This window comes from Eutrigla gurnardus, assembly GCF_963514095.1.
Source record: "Eutrigla gurnardus genome assembly, chromosome: 2".
Lineage (NCBI taxonomy): Eukaryota > Metazoa > Chordata > Actinopteri > Perciformes > Triglidae > Eutrigla > Eutrigla gurnardus.
Window position 1 is genome coordinate 9,878,302 of NC_139916.1, and position 20,506 is coordinate 9,898,807.

The window sequence follows — 20,506 nt, forward strand, 5'->3', positions numbered from 1 at the left end:
GGATTCTGGTGTGAAGCTGCTAACAAAGTTAGCTTTCTAATTGAAGGTCAACTTTACAGCTATGCGTTAACGTCATCAGACCACTCTTATTGGTTTCACATTTTTTTTGCTTTCTCAAAATTGGGATGGGGAAACTTTACATTTGCAAAGAAAGGAATGGCTAATGTTTTTTTATTATGTGACGTCATCTAGTTGAGTAGATCCTCTTCTTAAAGTCACAGTCGGCAAAATTTTTTTGATCATATTCACTGAAGCGGACACTACGCTGTGATAGAACAACATAAATCATCCGGTTTTAGAAAAAAAAAGTGCGCCTCTACGTGCACGTGGAGCCTGTTTGTTTTGCAAAGATCCGACAGCGCCCGGATCATCCTGTCCACTCAGAATGCAGGGCTGTGTTCCTGCACACACAGAGCCCCTCCCCCCTCGGGTCGTACCACTATCACAGGGGGGAGGCGGAGGGAAGTAGCAACAAGCTTCCAATTCCTCGGTTGAAAACCGAAACGAGGAGGTCCAAAACAACCAAGGAAAAGAAAACACCGATGGAAAAGAAGGAAAACAAGAAAGATTGTGACGGTGCCCGTGATTAAACCAGAGTCAATATCGGACCCGCGTTTCAAAGGTGGCGGGATCTAAGGGATTTCAAAGGGCACGGAGTCGAGGGGAAGGAGCTCGGTGGTCGTGGGGGAAGAACGTGAGAGTTGTAAATATTCAAAAACTGACAGAGTGCCCTCGATCTGCCGGACTTGGCGATTGGGACTTTAAGTAAAAGTACCAATACAACAATGTCTCCTCCTTCACTACAAATACACACTGTCATTGAGTCTGCTTGGACATACAAGGTTTTATGTTGACAACCGATGAGATAAAATAAGAAACAACTCTCAACAGTTTGAGAGTAAAAATGTGTTTGGTGTATTTAGTGAGAACATTAAGAGCATTTAACGTTAATTCTCTTTTAACCTGGTGTTTCTGCACAGTCGCAGATACAAATAAGACAAGACAATGCTTAATTTATTGGTATTATACTATTTGTGAAACTTAAAAGTGTGGAAGTGCTGAACAGAATCCATTCTGCTACTGTCAGAGCTCTATGGAGGACAACAGAGGAGGAACAGTCTGTGGACAGACGCAAACATAAATTGTCAGCCGTCTACGTCGCTGAGTTTGACTGGAGGAGTTCTACATCGCATCTTAGCGCTATTGTTTCGCAGGGTGAATTGCTCTCTCGTTAGAAACCTCATTGGTTACCGATGCCTTCATTGTTACCACAGCAACCCATGCGCACAGCTTGGTGATATCTGGACATGCAAATCCGAGTTCATCACTTGCAAATATAACGTACACTGACAACAATATTCATTTTACATCTTCTCAAGGATTCCATGATCAGTCTGTGCAGATTCTCAACCAGGCCCATTTATATTAAAGGGGTGCAGCTCTCTTAGTGCCAGTGGAAGAGCGAACTGAACAATGTGACCTGAAAGATCCGGTTCAACTGCATGACTTCACTTCAGCAGCATCCAAAGTTCAGCGGCACAATCAAACCTGAACTTGTGTTTTTACACGTCATCAAACACAAACGGCCCCACTCCATCCTGCAGTGCACAGACGTGAGATGCACCAGATTCTAGCCTCCATGGGGCAACCAACTTGTTATTAGGTCACTAAGAGATATTGATCATTAATAGAACTGTAGCAGCTATCGAAACTGCATAAAAAAACTATTTGACGCTTATTGATTTGTAGTCGCACACTGGAAATGAACGGAGAAACATGAATGCAACAAAGATTAATTTCTTGTAGCTTGTGATTACACGTTACAGGAGGAGTCTGAAGCTGTGTTAGGAAGATAAATCCCTGGTCTATCGCAGTTGAGATGAGTTCGAAAGAAACACCCAAACAAAGTCCCACCCCTCATAAAACGCAACACAGCATGTCATTTCTGGGGAAAGCGAAGCACAGATGGAGAGAGAGATTCAACTTCCTTGCAAACTCATAACCTCGAGAGAGAACTAGGAGGGAAAGCTGGAGCCCTGCTTCTTCAACCTGCCGCTGACTTCACACACTGAATGTAAGTTTACCACCATCAACGTTTATTTGAATAGCACATTTCATATGACAGGCATAGAGCCAAAGTGCTGGAGACGAGCTGAATTTGTAGTTGATGTACGTAAAGCACCACTGACTGATTTGCAGTGTGCTGTCTTCCTGCTTTGTTTTCAGCATTTTTAGGAACTCAATGGCTTCGATATCAGAGGAGGGTTTCTGCTGTCCCATCTGCAAGGACATCTTCAGAGATCCTGTTGTCCTGACGTGTAGCCACAGCTTCTGTAGAGACTGCGTGAATAAGTGGTGGACTGGGAAACAAATACAGGAGTGTCCGGTATGCAAGAGGAAGTCATCGAGGAGTCAACTACTTAAAAACCTGGCTTTAAGGAACCTGTGTGAGTCCTTCTTACTGACGAGAGACCGGAAAGATTCAGAGCCTCTCTGCAGTCTGCACTCGGAGAAACTCAGACTCTTCTGTCTGGACCATCAGCAGCCGGTTTGTGTCGTCTGCAGAGACTCAAAAACACACAACAACCACAGATTCAGACCCATCGATGAAGCTGTAAGGGATCACAAAATGGAGCTCCAGAAGTCCCTGAAGCCCTTAAAGGAGAAACTGAAGCTCTTTGAACAAGTTAAAAGAAACTGTGATCAAACAGCAGAACACATTAAGGTCCAGGCCCAGCAGACAGAGAGGCAGATTAAGCAGCAGTTTAAGAAGCTCCACCGGTTTCTGGAAGAGGAAGAGGAGGCCAGGATCTCTGCTCTGAGGGAGGAAGAGGAGCAGAAGAGTCAGATGATGAAGGAGAAGACAAAGTCTCTGAGCAGAGAGATAGCAGCTCTTTCAGACACAATTAGAGCAACAGAGGAGGAGCTGATAGCTGAAGACGTCTCATTCCTGCAGAACTACAAGGCTGCAGTGGAACGATTCCAGCAGCAGTCCCTACTGGAGGATCCACAGCTGGTCTTGGGAGCTCTGATAGACCAGGCCAAACACCTGGGTAACCTGACCTTCAACATCTGGACTAAGATGAAGGAGATGGTCTGCTACACTCCTGTGATTCTGGATCCAAACTCTGCTCATCCAGAACTCATCCTGTCTGAAGATCTGACCAGCGTGAGACGTGGAGAGAGACAAAAACTTCCTGAAAACCCAGAGAGGTTTGATGCATTTAACCCCGTCCTGGGCTCTGAGGGCTTCAACTCAGGGTCTCACAGCTGGGACGTCGAGGTCGGACACAGTGCTGCCTGGTTTCTGGGTGTGGCAAGAGAGTCTGTCAAGAGGAAAGGGATTACCTGGTCTAAAATGTGGAGAATAGGCCTCGCTAATGGTCAATATAAAGCCTTCCGCCCATCAGCAAAACCAATCGCCCTCTCGTTGTGGAACAAGCCGGAGATTATCAGAGTTGAGCTGGACTGCGAAAGAGAAGAACTGACTTTTACTGATGTTGAAACCAACACACAAATTTACATATTTGAAGGCACATACACAGGGAGGCTGTTTCCGTACATTAGCAATAGCGATAAACTCCCTATTAAGATATTACCAGAGGAGGATGAGGATGAGGATGAGGATAAGGTTGAGGATGAGGAGGAGGAGGAGGAAGATGATGATGATGAGGAAGAGAATGATGAGGATTAGGTTGGTGATGAGGAGGATGAGGTTGATGATGATGAGGATGAGGTTGATGATGAGGAAGAGGTTGAGGAGGAGGAAGATGAGGAGGAGGATGAGGTTGGTGATGAGGATGATGAGGTTGGTCATGAGGAGGATGAGGTTGATTATGAGGAGGAGGATGGCGATCAGGATCAATACAACACTGTAAACGATTGTCTTTTAAATTAACAGTAAAATACTGGCAGCAGGTTTGCCAGCATTCTACTGTTATTTTCTACTGTATCTACTTTACAGTATGTTACTGTGATAAAAACCACATACTGAATTACAGTACAATGCTGTATCCCCTTGATTTGACAGTAACATACTGGCAGCAGGGTTGCCAGCATTCTACTGTTAATTTTACAGTTCCCTTACTGTTATCTACTTCACAGTATGTCACTGTGATAAAACCATATACTGAATTACAGTTCAATCCTTTATTTCCTTGATTTTTACAGTAGACTAAAACACTATAGTGCTGTATGAATTCACAGTATAACAGTGCTAGGTTTTTTTTGTAAATAGAGCATATTACTGTCTGAAAGCCAATTACTATGAATTAAGTGCTGTCTTCACTGTAATTACAATTTTAATATACTGTATACTGAATGAGTTAGTTAATTAAAATACAGCCATTAAAAATGTGTACAAGAAGAGACTTAGAAAATATAAGTTTTATAACCTTTATTTTAAAATGATCACAGCAATACCTATGTATGTACCTATGTACAATGGAGCTGAATCGGCTTGTTGCTCTCAAGGTCAAGGTTAAATACATAATACATACAAAACTATCTGCAATGGAACACTGATTTTCAGTTAAGTTATTTAAAGTGCTTGCATTGAAACTCTGAGTTGTGCTAAAACTAAACATAATAATAAAATATAGAATACAAATAAAGAATAAAAAACAAACGGAAGGCTCTGAGTCCTCAAAGTATAACTGAGATCCAAGATCTCTAAGAAGAACCAAGATTTTGCTGTCTGTTCTATAGACAATTGCATCAAAAGGCAAAACAGAACATGTATATTATACGACAGCATGTCCTGGGACAAGTGAACATACAGTATAATCCCTGCTTGTTTACTGTAGCTGCACACACGTTTTTCTGCAGCGTTCAACAATATAAATATCCAAGTTTTTTAAGTGCAATATAACATATTTAGTCAATGGAACGAGAACACATACATAATTGTAAACAAAAAATGGGCCAAAACAGTGACTGCGACGATGACTCACTCACCGACTTATACAAAATTTCACTGAAAGTCCATTAGATTCTTCAGAAGTGTGGACACATGGGGATTGACTGTGACCAACTTCTTCTGGACAACTTTTCCTGTTGTCTTGGAGATAATCTTTCCCCGGCTGGCCTTGGACCCTCTGTCCGGGTTGATCCCGATGAAGCGCCTGAAAACACAGTAGTCTGAGATTAGAGGGATAGCAATAATGTCTGCTACTATATAAAGAGGACTGGGTGATATGGACATAATCAAATCAAAATACCTTTGACCAAAGACAACTCTAAAAGAGTGTTCACTCACAATTTCATGTCAGAATGATTGCTTTGAAAAAGGTCTGTTAGGTAACACAAGTCTTACCTTTAAATTAACTTAAGAGTGCAGGCAGCCTCCTCTTGGTACTGCAGGTTGAAGATATAGTACAGGGAAAACAGAAGGCCCTGTCACAAAGGTGGGCTGGATGCCCTCACACAGGACATGACCTTCAAGGCTGATCATCCAGCGTCCAGTATTCACACGCTCTGTCCCACCTGAAACGTGAAATACAAGTGATATCAGTATTGATTGAAAATCCTGGATAAATATCTCTACTTGGAAGAACATTCATGCTTTGTTGCGATACAGAGAACTAACTTATCAACTTAAAGCTCATCTGATATGAAATATACAGTATGTCCATTAACTGAATACATACAGAGGAGGATTAGACGAGGAGTCAGTGGTAAGGTGAGGGTCTTCTCGACGTCATCAACTGTGGCAGACAACTGTAGGGCACAGACAATATAATCGTAGTGAGAACAGTTTCGTAAGAACTACTGTAATGGAGTTTTTTCACATTTTTTCAACTTCTGGTTTTATTTTTACCAACCTTTTTATCTTTGTAATTTAACTTTTTTACATGTACAGTGTGTCCATGAGTCTAAGAAAGGCTGTCCAGTTACCTCATGGCAAGTTAAGATGGCCATATACTGATTAATCACAGTTTAACTAAAATAAAATAATAGTATGATAGCAAGCAAACATCATCAAACAAATAAAATATAGTTCAACTTACCCTGTGATTTGCTCATGAAATGCAGGATTAAAATGGATGTTCGATGAAAGGAAAGACCAGAGTTGGCTTAATGACTCCAACGTGTTCCCAGGTGTTGTAGCGTGTCTCCTCTAGAAATACAGTAATGTTCCGTATTTGCGCGGCCTCTCTGCTGTTGATTCTAACATCACTCCCAGAATGCAATGGTGTTTACGGTATATTACAGTATTTTATGGGAAACGGCAAGCTACCTACAAATATTGCCCAGAATGCATTGTTTTCTACAGTATAATACCTTTTTAATGGGAAACAGTATGGTACTGTCACAATTTGGCTGTTTTCTTACAGCAATTTGTTACAGTGTTAAGCACACACAGCATTAAACTACTTAAAGAGAATGTAATGCAATGTAATCTGGATTGCGTTTGACTACAATTGAAAAAATCACAGGGGAAGTGAAATAGAATTCATTATACTAATTATGTGTTCATATTTTTTGCGATGCTGGTGATAAAAAAACTAAATATGTCTCATTCTCGTTGTCTTTTAATCTCATTGAAAGCAGTTCAGTAGTGTATATATTATAGCATTTGCATAGAAAGTTAATTAAAATATAACAGTTTATGTTTTTGGTTAAGTGTCTTAAGTATCACTAGTGGTGTATAATGGTTGAAGATCATTGTGTCATATATTAGCAATGGCACTAAACTCCCTATTTAGATATTACCGGTGGAGGATGAGGATGATATATAAAACAAAGTTGGAATATTTGGTTTTCAGACACAATCCTCTGTTTATTCCTCTTTAAATGCATAGAAAGAAAAATATATAGGCTACTGTATGAAACAATTAAATATGCATTTTTATGTAAAATACATACAAGTTGTACATTATTTGTTTTGTTTGAAAATACAAAAATAAATGTTAAACAGAAGCTGTTTATAGTTGTGTAGGTTGGAATTACTTTGCTGCAGTTGTGCAAATAAAATACTTAGAAATAAAAAAAATACTAAATATGTGTCAAGTGTTTTCCTTGGTTCTGCATCACTGTGATGTCATCAGGAGGTTGTTTTCTCATTGGGCGGCACACACCTGGCTGGTTTTTTATAAGAACACGTGTTCACAAATAAACACATGCACACTAGGGCTGCACAAAAAATCGTTAAAAAATCGCGATCTCGATTCACACATACACGTGATCTCATTTCTACACACAGCGATTCTGAAGCATTTTATATCTCGAGCTGCATCACAAAGCGCCACATTTTTGAAGCGCCCCCAAACGCAGCACTGCCGCTGCCTCCTCCCTCAACCTATGGTAAAGCTTCTTTACAACACGTGATTCAGTGGAGGAAGCCGCCTGCAGTTGAGTGTTTGGAAAGAGAGAAGGTACGTGTCCACAGGCAGCGGTGTTTCTCCACGTCCCGTTCATTGCGCCGGGCTCGACTCGCCACCGAGAATTTTTTTTTTTTAACTTTTGTAAAAATTACTTATCTTCCAATGATAGAACTACTACTATGCCTCTGCCAAAGCAACAAACGTTTTTTATGTTTTGTCAAAGTTCATCAGTGCAATAAACATTTTGTGGAAAAAAATCGTGCAAGAGAATCGTGATCTCAATTCTAAGCAAAAAAATCGTGATTCACATTTTTTCCAGAATCGTGCAGCCCTAATGCACACACAGGTAAGAAGAGACATTGTGCTATTTTTAGTCGCTTACCTCAGTGTGTGTGTGTGTGTGTGTGTGTGTGTTATTTAACAATGAGTTTTATCAGCTTTTGCAGCAGTTTATGATTCAATGCTGAGATCATTTCAGACTTCATCATTTTCCAACAGCCTTTTGTCTGAACTGTAGACTTAATAATAATAATAATAATAATAATAATACATACATTTTATATAGCAATTTCCCGGGTGCTCAAAGATGCTTTACACAGGAAGAACCCATTTGCGGACATCAGTTTTACCCATCACCGTCTTGGATTTTAGCCGTCGCCATCATTGATTTTTATCAACCAGTGACCATATTTGGACTGTGGAGGAGCGACGGGTGGATCTGATGAACATAAGTGGGAGAGTGACAAGCTTACTGGATCTGGATCCATCTGGATTCTGGTGTGAAGCTGCTAACAAAGTTAGTTTTCTCATTGAAGGTCAACTTTACAGCTATGTGTTAACGTCATCAGACCACTCTTATTGGTTTCACATTCTTTTTGCTTTCTCAAAATTGGGATGGGGAAACTTTACATTTGCAAAGAAAGGAATGGCTAATGTTTTTTTATTATGTGACGTCATCTAGTTGAGTAGATCCTCTTCTTAAAGTCACAGTCTGCAACATTTTTTTGATCATATTCACTGAAGCGGACACAACGCTGTGATAGAACAACATAAATCATCCGGTTTTAGAAAAAACAGCACGCCTCTACGTGCACATGGAGCCTGTTGTTTCTTTTGCAAAGATCCGACAGCGCCCGGATCATCCTGTCCACTCAGAATGCAGTGCTGTGTTCCTGCACACACAGAGCCCCTCCCCCCTCGGGTCGTACCACTATCACAGGGGGGAGGCGGAGGGAAGTAACAACAAGCTTCCAATTCCTCGGTTAAAAACCGAAACGAGGAGGTCCAAAACAACCAAGGAAAAGAAAACACAGATGGAAAACAAGAAAGATTGTGACGGTGCCCGTGATAAAACCAGAGTCAACATCGGACCCGCGTTTCAAAGGTGGCGTGATCTAAGGGATTTCAAAGGGCACAGAGTCGAGGGGAAGGAGCTCGGTGGTCGAGGGGGCTTGTCACTCTCCCACTTATGTTCATCAGATCCACCCGTCGCTCCTCCACAGTCCAAATATGGTCACTGGTTGATAAAAACCAATGATGGCGACGGCTAAAATCCAAGACGGTGATGGGTAAAACTGATGTCCGCAAATGGGTTCTTCCTGTGTAAAGCGTCTTTGAGCACCCGGGAAATTGCTATATAAAATGTATGTATTATTATTATTATTATTATTATTATTATTATTATTATTATTATTATTAAGTCTACAGTTCAGACAAAAGGCTTTTGGAAAATGATGAAGTCTGAAATGATCTCAGCATTGAATCATAAACTGCTGCAAAAGCTGATAAAACTCATTGTTAAATAACACACACACACACACACACACACACACACACACACACACACACACACACACACACACACACACACACTGAGGTAAGCGACTAAAAATAGCACAATGTCTCTTCTTACCTGTGTGTGCATTAGGGCTGGACGATTCTGGAAAAAATGTGAATCACGATTTTTTTGCTTAGAATTGAGATCACGGTCATTAAAAATGAAACGCAACCACTGTCTCTTCTGTTCTTCTGTAGCTGGGAGATGGTAGGCTCAGGGAGAACCATTTTATAGGTGTAGAGACCAGAGAAAAAGTGTTTTTCATGATATGGGACCTTTAAATTAGTACACAAATAGTATAATACCAATAAATTAAGTATTGTCTTGTCTTATTTGTATCTGCGACTGTGCAGAAACACCAGGTTAAAACAGAATAAACGTTAAATGCTCTTAATGTTCTCACTAAATACACCAAACACTTTTTTACTCTCAAACTGTTGAGAGTTGTTTCTTATTTTATCTCATCGGTTGTCAACATAAAACCTTGTATGTCCAAGCAGACTCAATGACAGTGTGTATTTGTAGTGAAGGAGGAGACATTGTTGTATTGGTACTTTTACTTAAAGTCCCAATCGGCAAGTCCGGCGGATCGAGGGGCACTCTGTCAGTTTTTGAATATTTACAACTCTCACGCGAACTGAACAATGTGACCTGAAAGATCCGGTTCAACTGCATGACTTCACTTCAGCAGCATCCAAAGTTCAGCGGCACAATCAAACCTGAACTTGTGTTTTTACACGTCATCAAACACAAACGGCCCGACTCCATCCTGCTGTGCACAGACGTGAGACGCACCAGATTCTAGCCTCCATGGGGCAACCAACTTGTTATTAGGTCACTAAGAGATATTGATCATTAATAGTAGCTATCGAAACTGCATAAAAAAACTATTTGACACTTATTGATTTGTAGTCGCACACTGGAAATGAACGGAGAAACATGAATGCAACAAAGATTAATTTCATGTAGCTTGTGATTACACGTTACAGGACGAGTCTGAAGCTGCACACCGTGTTAGGAAGATAAATCCCTGGTCTATCGCAGTTAAGATGAGTTCGAAAGAAACACCCAAACAAAGTCCCGCCCCTCATAAAACGAAACACAGCATGTAATTTCTGGGGAAAGCGAAACACAGACGGAGAGAGAGATTGAACTTCCTTGCAAACTCATAACCTCGAGAGAGAACTAGGAGGGAAAGCTGGAGCCCTGCTTCTTCAACCTGCCGCTGACTTCACACACTGAATGTAAGTTTACCATCATCAACGTTTATTTGAATAGCACATTTCATATGACAGGCATAGAGCCAAAGTGCTGGAGACAAGCTGAATTTGTAGTTGATGTACTTAAAGCACCACTGACTGATTTGCAGTGTGCTGTCTTCCTGCTTTGTTTTCAGCATTTTTAGGAACTCAATGGCTTCGATATCAGTGGAGGATTTATCCTGTCCCATCTGCCACGACATCTTCAGAGATCTGTTGTCCTGACGTGTAGCCACAGCTTCTGTAGAGACTGTCTGAATAACTGGTGGACTGGGAAACAAATACAGGAGTGTCCGGTATGCAAGAGGAAGTCATCGAGGAGTCAACTACCTCAAAACCTGGCTTTAAGGAACCTGTGTGAGTCCTTCTTACTGACGAGAGACCGGAAAGATTCAGAGCCTCTCTGCAGTCTGCACTCCGAGAAACTCAGACTCTTCTGTCTGGACCATCAGCAGCCGGTTTGTGTCGTCTGCAGAGATTCAAAAACACACAACAACCACAGATTCAGACCCATCGATGAAACTGTAGGGGATCACAAAATGGAGCTCCAGAAGTCACTGAAGCCCTTAAAGGAGAAACTGAAGCTCTTTGAAGAAGTCAAAAGAAACTGTGATCAAACAGCAGAACACATTAAGGTCCAGGCCCAGCAGACAGAGAGGCAGATTAAGCAGCAGTTAAAGAAGCTCCACCAGTTTCTGGAAGAGGAAGAGGAGGCCAGGATCTCTGCTCTGAGGGAGGAAGAGGAGCAGAAGAGTCAGATGATGAAGGAGAAGACAAAGTCTATGAGCAGAGAGATAGCAGCTCTTTCAGACACAATTAGAGCCACAGAGGAGGAGCTGAGAGCTGAAGACATCTCATTCCTGCAGAACTCCAAGGCTGCAGTGGAACGAGTCCAGCAGCAGCCCCTACTGGAGGATCCACAGCTGGTCTCGGGAGCTCTGATAGACCAGGCCAAACACCTGGGTAACCTGACCTTCAACATCTGGACCAAGATGAAGGAGTTGGTCTGCTACACTCCTGTGATTCTGGATCCAAACTCTGCTCATCCAGAACTCATCCTGTCTGAAGATCTGACCAGCGTGAGACGTGGAGAGAGACAAAAACTTCCTGAAAACCCAGAGAGGTTTGATGCCTTTAACCCCGTCCTGGGCTCTGAGGGCTTCAACTCAGGGTTTCACAGCTGGGACGTCGAGGTCGGACACAGTGCTGCCTGGTTTCTGGGTGTGGCAAGAAAGTCTGTCAAGAGGAAAGAGATTACCTGGTCTAAAATGTGGAGAATAGGCCTCGCTAATGGTCAATATAAAGCCTTCCGCCCATCAGCAAAACCAATCGCCCTCTCGTTGAGGAAGAAGCCGGAGATTATCAGAGTTGAGCTGGACTGCGAAAGAGAAGAACTGACTTTTACCAATGTTGAAACCGACACAGAAATTTACATATTTGAAAGCACATACACAGGGAGGCTGTTTCCGTACATTAGCAATAGCGATAAACTCCCTATTAAGATATTACCAGAGGAGGAGGAGGATGAGGATGAGGATAAGGATAAGGTTGAGGATGAGGATGAGGAGGAGGAAGATGATGATGATGAGGAAGAGAATGAGGAGGATGAGGTTGGTGATGAGGAGGATGAGGTTGGTCATGAGGAGGATGAGGTTGATGATGAGGAAGAGGTTGAGGAGGAGGAAGATGAGGAGGAGGAAGAGGATGACGTTGGTGATGAGGATGATGAGGTTGGTCATGAGGAGGATGAGGTTGATGATGAGGAAGAGGATGGCGATCAGGATCAATACAACACTGTAAACAATTGTCTTGTAAATTAACAGTAAAATACTGGCAGCAGGTTTGCCAGCATTCTACTGTTATTTTTACAGTTCACCTACTGTTAGTGTAAAACACTATAGTGCTGTATGAATTCACAGTATAACAGTGCTAGGTAGTTGCAATATTGTTTTTTTTTTTTCATTAATTGCATTTCACCAATATCCCATATATAATACAATGCAGTCATTTTTGTAAATAGAGCATATTACTGTCTGAAAGCCAATTACTATGAATTAAGCGCTGTCTTCACTGTAACCTTGTTTAGCAATTTTAATATACTGTATACTGAATGAGTTAGTTAATTAAAATACAGCCATTAAAAATGTGTACAAGAAGAGACTTAGAAAATGTAAGTTTTATAACCTTTATTTTAAAATGATCACAGCAATACCTATGTATGTACCTATGTACAATGGAGCTGAATCGGCTTGTTGCTCTCAAGGTCAAGGTTAAATACATAATACATACAAAACTATCTGCAATGGAACACTGATTTTCAGTTAAGTTATTTAAAGTGCTTGCATTGAAACTCTGAGTTGTGCTAAAACTAAACATAATAATAAAATATAGAATAAAAATAAAGAATAAAAAACAAACAGAAGGCTCTGAGTCCTCAAAGTATAACTGAGATCCAAGATCTCTAAGAAGAACCAAGATTTTGCTGTCTGTTCTATAGACAATTGCATCAAAAGGCAAAACAGAACATGTATATTATACGACAGCATGTCCTGGGACAAGTGAACATACAGTATAATCCCTGCTTGTTTACTGTAGCTGCACACACGTTTTTCTGCAGCGTTCAACAATATAAATATCCAAGTTTTTTAAGTGCAATATAACATATTTAGTCAATGGAACGAGAACACATACATAACTGTAAACAAAAAATGGGCCAAAACAGTGACTGCGACGATGACTCACTCACCGACTTATACAAAATTTCACTGAAAGTCCATTAGATTCTTCAGAAGTGTGGACACATGGGGATTGACTGTGACCAACTTCTTCTGGACAACTTTTCCTGTTGTCTTGGAGATAATCTTTCCCCGGCTGGCCTTGGACCCTCTGTCCGGGTTGATCCCGATGAAGCGCCTGAAAACACAGTAGTCTGAGATTAGAGGGATAGCAATAATGTCTGCTACTATATAAAGAGGACTGGGTGATATGGACATAATCAAATCAAAATACCTTTGACCAAAGACAACTCTAAAAGAGTGTTCACTCACAATTTCATGTCAGAATGATTGCTTTGAAAAAGGTCTGTTAGGTAACACAAGTCTTACCTTTAAATTAACTTAAGAGTGCAGGCAGCCTCCTCTTGGTACTGCAGGTTGAAGATATAGTACAGGGAAAACAGAAGGCCCTGTCACAAAGGTGGGCTGGATGCCCTCACACAGGACATGACCTTCAAGGCTGATCATCCAGCGTCCAGTATTCACACGCTCTGTCCCACCTGAAACGTGAAATACAAGTGATATCAGTATTGATTGAAAATCCTGGATAAATATCTCTACTTGGAAGAACATTCATGCTTTGTTGCGATACAGAGAACTAACTTATCAACTTAAAGCTCATCTGATATGAAATATACAGTATGTCCATTAACTGAATACATACAGAGGAGGATTAGACGAGGAGTCAGTGGTAAGGTGAGGGTCTTCTCGACGTCATCAACTGTGGCAGACAACTGTAGGGCACAGACAATATAATCGTAGTGAGAACAGTTTCGTAAGAACTACTGTAATGGAGTTTTTTCACATTTTTTCAACTTCTGGTTTTATTTTTACCAACCTTTTTATCTTTGTAATTTAACTTTTTTACATGTACAGTGTGTCCATGAGTCTAAGAAAGGCTGTCCAGTTACCTCATGGCAAGTTAAGATGGCCATATACTGATTAATCACAGTTTAACTAAAATAAAATAATAGTATGATAGCAAGCAAACATCATCAAACAAATAAAATATAGTTCAACTTACTCTGTGATTTGCTCATGAAATGCAGGATTAAAATGGATGTTCGATGAAAGGAAAGACCAGAGTTGGCTTAATGACTCCAACGTGTTCCCAGGTGTTGTAGCGTGTCTCCTCTAGAAATACAGTAATGTTCCGTATTTGCGCGGCCTCTCTGCTGTTGATTCTAACATCACTCCCAGAATGCAATGGTGTTTACGGTATATTACAGTATTTTATGTGAAACGGCAAGCTACCTACAAATATTGCCCAGAATGCATTGTTTTCTACAGTATAATACCTTTTTAATGGGAAACAGTATGTTACTGTCACAATTTGGCTGTTTTCTTACAGCAATTTGTTACAGTGAAGCGCAGCATTAAACTACTTAAAGAGAATGTAATGCAATGTTATCTGGATTGCGTTTGACTACAATTGAAAAAATCACAGGGGAAGTGAAATAGAATTCATTATACTAATTATGTGTTCATATTTTTTGCGATGCTGGTGATAAAATAACTAAATATGTCTCATTCTCATTGTCTTTAAATCTCATTGAAAGCAGTTCAGTAGTGTATATATTATAGTATTTGCATAGAAAGTTAATTAAAATATAAGAGGTTTATGTTTTTGGTTAAGTGTCTTCTAAGTATCACTAGTGGTGTATAATGGTTGAAGATCATTGTGTCATACATTAGCAATGGCACTAAACTCCCTATTTAGATATTACCGGTGGAGGATGAGGATGATATATAAAACAAAGTTGGAATATTTGGTTTTCAGACACAATCCTCTGTTTATTCCTCTTTAAATGCATAGAAAGAAAAATATATAGTCTACTGTATGTATGTAAATATGCATTTTTATGTCAAATACATACAAGTTGTACATTATTTGTTTTGTTTGAAAATACAAAAATAAATGTTAAACAGAAGCTGTTTATAGTTGTGTAGGTTGGAATTACTTTGCTGCAGTTGTGCAAATAAAATACTTAGAAATAAAAAAATATGTGTGTGTTTCAACTACGGTATCATCAAGTGTTTTCCTTGGTTCTGCATCACTGTGATGTCACCAGGAGGTTGTTTTCTCATTGGGCGGCACACACCTGACTGGTTTTTTATAAGAACACGTGTTCACAAATAAACACACGCACACACAGGTAAGAAGAGACATTGTGCTATTTTTAGTCGCTTACCTCAGTGTGTGTGTGTGTGTGTGTGTGTGTGTGTGTGTGTGTGTGTGTGTGTGTATGTGTGTGTGTGTGTTATTTAACAATGACTTTTATCTGCTTTTGCAGCAGTTTATGATTCAATGCTGAGATCATTTCAGACTTCATCATTTTCCAACAGCCTTTTGTCTGGACTGTAGACTTTATAATAATATTAATAATAATAATAATACATACATTTTATATAGCAATTTCCCGGGTGCTCAAAGACGCTTTCTACAGGAAGAACCCATTTGCGCACTTCAGTTTTACCCATCACCGTCTTGGATTTTAGCCGTCGCCATCATTGATTTTTATCAACCAGTGACCATATTTGGACTATGGAGGAGCGACGGGTGGATCTGATGAACATAAGTGGGAGAGTGACAAGCTTACTGGATCTGGATCCATCCAGATTCTGGTGTGTAGCTGCTAACAAAGTTAGCTTTCTTATTGAAGGTCAACTGTACAGCTATGTGTTAACGTCATCAGACCACTCTTATTGGTTTCACATTCTTTTTGCTTTCTCAAAATTGGGATGGGGAAACTTTACATTTGCAAAGAAAGGAATGGCTAATGTTTTTTTATTATGTGACGTCATCTAGTTGAGTAGATCCTCTTCTTAAAGTCACAGTCGGCAACATTTTTTTGATCATATTCACTGAAGCGGACACTACGCTGTGATAGAACAACATAAATCATCCGGTTTTAGAAAAAAAAGCGCACCTCTACGTGTACGTGGAGCCTGTTGTTTGTTTTGCAAAGATCCGACAGCGCCCGGATCATCCTGTCCACTCAGAATGCAGGGCTGTGTTCCTGCACACACAGAGCCCCTCCCCCCTCGGGTCGTACCACTATCACAAGGGGGAGGCGGAGGGAAGTAGCAACAAGCTTCGAATTCCTCGGTTGAAAACCGAAACGAGGAGGTCCAAAACAACCAAGGAAAAGAAAACACAGATGGAAAAGAAGGAAAACAAGAAAGATTGTGACGATGCCTGTGATAAAACCAGAGTTAACATCGGACCCGCGTTTCAAAGGTGGCGTGATCTAAGGGATTTCAAAGGGCACAGAGTCGAGGGGAAGGAGCTTGGTGGTCGTGGAGGAAGTGCCCTCGATCTGCCGGACTTGGCGATTGGGACTTTAAGTAAAAGTACCAATACAACAATGTCTCCTCCTTCACTACAAATACACACTGTCATTGAGTCTGCTTGGACATACAAGGTTTTATGTTGACAACCGATGAGATAAAATAAGAAACAACTCTCAACAGTTTGAGAGTAAAAAAGTGTTTGGTGTATTTAGTGAGAACATTAAGAGCATTTAACGTTAATTCTGTTTTAACCTGGTGTTTCTGCACAGTCGCAGATACAAATAAGACAAGACAATGCTTAATTTATTGGTATTATTGGTATTATACTATTTGTGAAACTTAAAAGTGTGGAAGTGCTGAACAGAATCCATTCTGCTACTGTCAGAGCGCTATGGAGGACAACAGAGGAGGAACAGTCCGTGGACAGACGCAAACATAAATTGTCAGCCGTCTACGTCCCTGAGTTTGACTGGAGGAGTTCTGCATCGCGTCTCAGCGCTATTGTTTCGCAGGGTGAATTGCTCTCTCGTTAGAAACCTCATTGGTTACTGATGCCTTCATTGTTACCACAGCAACCCATGCGCACAGCTTGGTGATATCTGGACATGCAAATCCGAGCTTATCACGTGCAAATATAACGTACACTGACAACAATATTCATTTTACATCTTCTCAAGGATTCCATGATCAGTCTGTGCAGATTCTCAACCAGGCCCATTTATATTAAAGGGGTGTGGCTCTCTTAGTGCCAGTGGAAGAGCGAACTGAACAATGTGACCTGAAAGATCCGGTTCAACTGCATGACTTCACTTCAGCAGCATCCAAAGTTCAGCGGCACAATCAAACCTGAACTGAGCCTCCATGGGGCAACCAACTTGTTATTATGTCACTAAGAGATATTGCTCATTAATAGAACTGTAGCAGCTATCGAAACTGCATAAAAAAACAATTTGACGCTTATCGATTTGTAGTCGCACACTGGAAATGAACGGAGAAACATGAATGCAACAAAGATTTATTTCATGTAGCTTGTGATTACACGTTACAGGACGAGTCTGAAGCTGCACACCGTGTTAGGAAGATAAATCCCTGGTCTATCGCAGTTGAGCTGAGTTCGAAAGAAACTCCCGAAACAAAGTCCCGCCCCTCATAAAACGAAACACAGCATGTAATTTCTGGGGAAAGCGAAACACAGACGGAGAGGAAGATTCAACTTCCTTGCAAACTCATAACCTCGAGAGAGAACTAGGAGGGAAAGCTGGAGCCCTGCTTCTTCAACCTGCCGCTGACTTTACACACTGAATGTAAGTTTACCACCATCAACGTTTATTTGAATAGCACATTTCATATGACAGGCATAGAGCCAAAGTGCTGGAGACAAGCTGAATTTGTAGTTGATGTACTTAAAGCACCACTGACTGATTTGCAGTGTGCTGTCTTCCTGCTTTGTTTTCAGCATTTTTATGAACTCAATGGCTTCGATATCAGTGGAGGATTTCTGCTGTCCCATCTGCCACGACATCTTCAGAGATCCTGTTGTCCTGACGTGTAGCCACAGCTTCTGTAGAGACTGTCTGAATAACTGGTGGACTGGGAAACAAATACAGGAGTGTCCGGTATGCAAGAGGAAGTCATCGAGGAGTCAACTACCTCAAAACCTGGCTTTAAAGAACCTGTGTGAGTCCTTCTTACTGACGAGAGACCGGAAAGATTCAGAGCCTCTCTGCAGTCTGCACTCGGAGAAACTCAGACTCTTCTGTCTGGACCATCAGCAGCCGGTTTGTCTTGTCTGCAGAGATTCAAAAACACACAACAACCACAGATTCAGACCCATCGATGAAGCTGTAGGGGATCACAAAATGGAGCTCCAGAAGTCCCTGAAGCCCTTAAAGGAGAAACTGAAGCTCTTTGAAGAAGTTAAAAGAAACTGTGATCAAACAGCAGAACACATTAAGGTCCAGGCCCAGCAGACAGAGAGGCAGATTAAGCAGCAGTTAAAGACGCTCCACCAGTTTCTGGAAGAGGAAGAGGAGGCCAGGATCTCTGCTCTGAGGGAGGAAGAGGAGCAGAAGAGTCAGATGATGAAGCAGAAGACGGAGTGTCTGAGCAGAGAGATAGCAGCTCTTTCAGACACAATCAAAGCCACAGAGGAGCAGCTGAGAGCTGAAGACGTCTCATTCCTGCAGAACTCCAAGGCTGCAGTGGAACGAGTCCAGCAGCAGCCCCTACTGGAAGATCCACAGCTGGTCTCGGGAGCTCTGATAGACCAGGCCAAACACCTGGGCAACCTGACCTTCAACATCTGGACCAAGATGAAGAAGATGGTCTGCTACACTCCTGTGATTCTGGATCCAAACTCTGCTCATCCAGAACTCATCCTGTCTGAAGATCTGACCAGCGTGAGACGTGGAGAGAGACAAAAACTTCCTGAAAACCCAGAGAGGTTTGATGCCTTTAAACCCGTCCTGGGCTCTGAGGGCTTCAACTCAGGGTTTCACAGCTGGGACGTCGAGGTCGGACACAGTGCTGCCTGGTTTCTGGGTGTGGCAAGTGAGTCTGTGAAGAGGAAAGAGAATACCTGGTCTAAAATGTGGAGAATAGGCCTTGCTAATGGTCAATATAAAGCCTTCCGCCCATCAGCCAAACCAATCGCCCTCTGGTTGTGGGAGAAGCCGGAGATTATCAGAGTCGAGCTGGACTGCGAAAGAGAAGAACTGACTTTTACTGATGTTGAAACCAACGCACACATTTACACATTCGAAAGCACATTCACAGGGAGGCTGTTTCCGTACATTAGCAATTGCGATAAACTCCCTATTAAGATATTACCAGAGGAGGAGGAGGATGAGGATCAGGATCAGTACTAGCACATAGAATATTAAACTGCTTAAAGAGAATGTAATGCAATGTAATCTGGATTGCGTTTGACTACAATTGAAAAAATCACAGGGGAAGTGAAATAGAGTTCATTATACTAATTATGTGTTCATATTTTTTTGCGATGCTGGTGATAAAATAACTAAAGATGTCTGATTCTCGTTGTCTTTTAATCTCATTGAAAGCAGTTCAGTAGTGTATATATTATAGTATTTGCATAGAAAGTTAATTAAAATATAAGAGGTTTATGTTTTTGGTTAAGTGTCTTCTAAGTATCACTAGTGGTGTATAATGGTTGAAGATCATTGTGTCATATATTAGCAATGGCACTAAACTCCCTATTTAGATATTACCGGTGGAGGATGAGGATGATATATAAAACAAAGTTGGAATATTTGGTTTTCAGACACAATCCTCTCTTTATTCCTATTTCACTGCATAGAAAGAAAAATATATAGGCTACTGTATGAAACAATTAAATATGCATTTCTATGTAAAATACATACAAGTTGTACATTATTTGTTTTGTTTGAAAATACAAAAATAAATGTTAAACAGAAGCTGTTTATAGTTGTGTAGGTTGGAATTACTTTGCTGCAGTTGTGCAAATAAAATACTTAGAAATAAAAAAATATGTGTGTGTTTCAACTACGGTATCATGAATTGTTTTCCTTGGTTCTGCATCACTGTGATGTCACCAGGAGGTTGTTTTCTCATTGGGCGGCACACACCTGGCTGGTTTTTATAAGAACACGTGTTCACAAATAAACACACGCACACACAGGTAAGAAGAGACATTGTGCTATTTTTAGTCGCTTACCTCAGTGTGTGTGTGTGTGTGTGTGTGTGTGTGTGTGTGTGTGTGTGTTTGTGTGTGTGTGTGTGTGTGTGTGTGTGTGTGTGTGTGTGTGTGTGTGTTATTTAACAATGACTTTTATCAGCTTTTGCAGCAGTTTATGATTCAATGCTGAGATCATTTCAGACTTCATCATTTTCCAACAGCCTTTTGTCTGAACTGTAAACTTCATAATAATATAATAATAATAATAATAATAATAATAATAATAATAATAATAATAATAATACATACATACATTTTATATAGCAATTTCCCGGGTGCTCAAAGACGCTTTACACAGG

The 20,506-nt window shown here is 40.9% G+C and overlaps 2 protein-coding genes, 2 long non-coding RNA genes and 1 pseudogene across 6 annotated transcripts; 3 read left to right on the top strand and 2 right to left on the bottom strand.

The window, feature by feature from the left end:
- The first annotated feature begins 1,954 nt into the window (after nucleotides 1–1,954).
- On the top strand, nucleotides 1,955–3,724 carry LOC311022349 (nuclear factor 7, ovary-like). The gene is made up of 2 exons (XM_084023542.1): nucleotides 1,955–2,074; nucleotides 2,227–3,724. The coding sequence occupies exon 2, from the start codon at nucleotides 2,243–2,245 to the stop codon at nucleotides 3,692–3,694; it is 1,452 nt and encodes a 483-aa protein (XP_083879668.1). The 5' UTR covers nucleotides 1,955–2,074; nucleotides 2,227–2,242; the 3' UTR covers nucleotides 3,695–3,724.
- A 1,194-nt stretch (nucleotides 3,725–4,918) lies between these two features.
- LOC311022433 lies at nucleotides 4,919–6,345 on the bottom strand. Its single transcript, XR_014598111.1, has 3 exons — nucleotides 5,649–6,345; nucleotides 5,425–5,484; nucleotides 4,919–5,394 (listed from the first exon to the last, which is right to left on the bottom strand). It is a non-coding gene; the product is annotated as an uncharacterized lncRNA (long non-coding RNA).
- A 4,045-nt stretch (nucleotides 6,346–10,390) lies between these two features.
- On the top strand, nucleotides 10,391–19,882 carry LOC311022366 (E3 ubiquitin-protein ligase TRIM35-like). Of its 2 annotated transcripts, none has more exons than XM_084023566.1 (2): nucleotides 10,391–10,406; nucleotides 17,946–19,882. In XM_084023566.1, exon 2 carries the CDS (start codon nucleotides 17,953–17,955, stop codon nucleotides 19,354–19,356), a length of 1,404 nt encoding a protein of 467 aa, XP_083879692.1. In that variant the 5' UTR covers nucleotides 10,391–10,406; nucleotides 17,946–17,952; the 3' UTR covers nucleotides 19,357–19,882. The 2 variants fall into 2 exon arrangements, with proteins under 2 accessions (XP_083879692.1, XP_083879691.1); XM_084023565.1 differs by lacking the exon at nucleotides 10,391–10,406 and adding an exon at nucleotides 17,717–17,793.
- On the top strand, nucleotides 10,575–12,307 carry LOC311027435 (E3 ubiquitin-protein ligase TRIM35-like; annotated as a pseudogene). Its single transcript has 2 exons — nucleotides 10,575–11,968; nucleotides 12,293–12,307. The product of its transcript is annotated as an E3 ubiquitin-protein ligase TRIM35-like (transcript).
- On the bottom strand, nucleotides 12,699–14,054 carry LOC311022428. Its single transcript, XR_014598110.1, has 3 exons — nucleotides 13,860–14,054; nucleotides 13,636–13,695; nucleotides 12,699–13,605 (listed from the first exon to the last, which is right to left on the bottom strand). It is a non-coding gene; the product is annotated as an uncharacterized lncRNA (long non-coding RNA).
- Nucleotides 19,883–20,506: the final 624 nt, after the last annotated feature.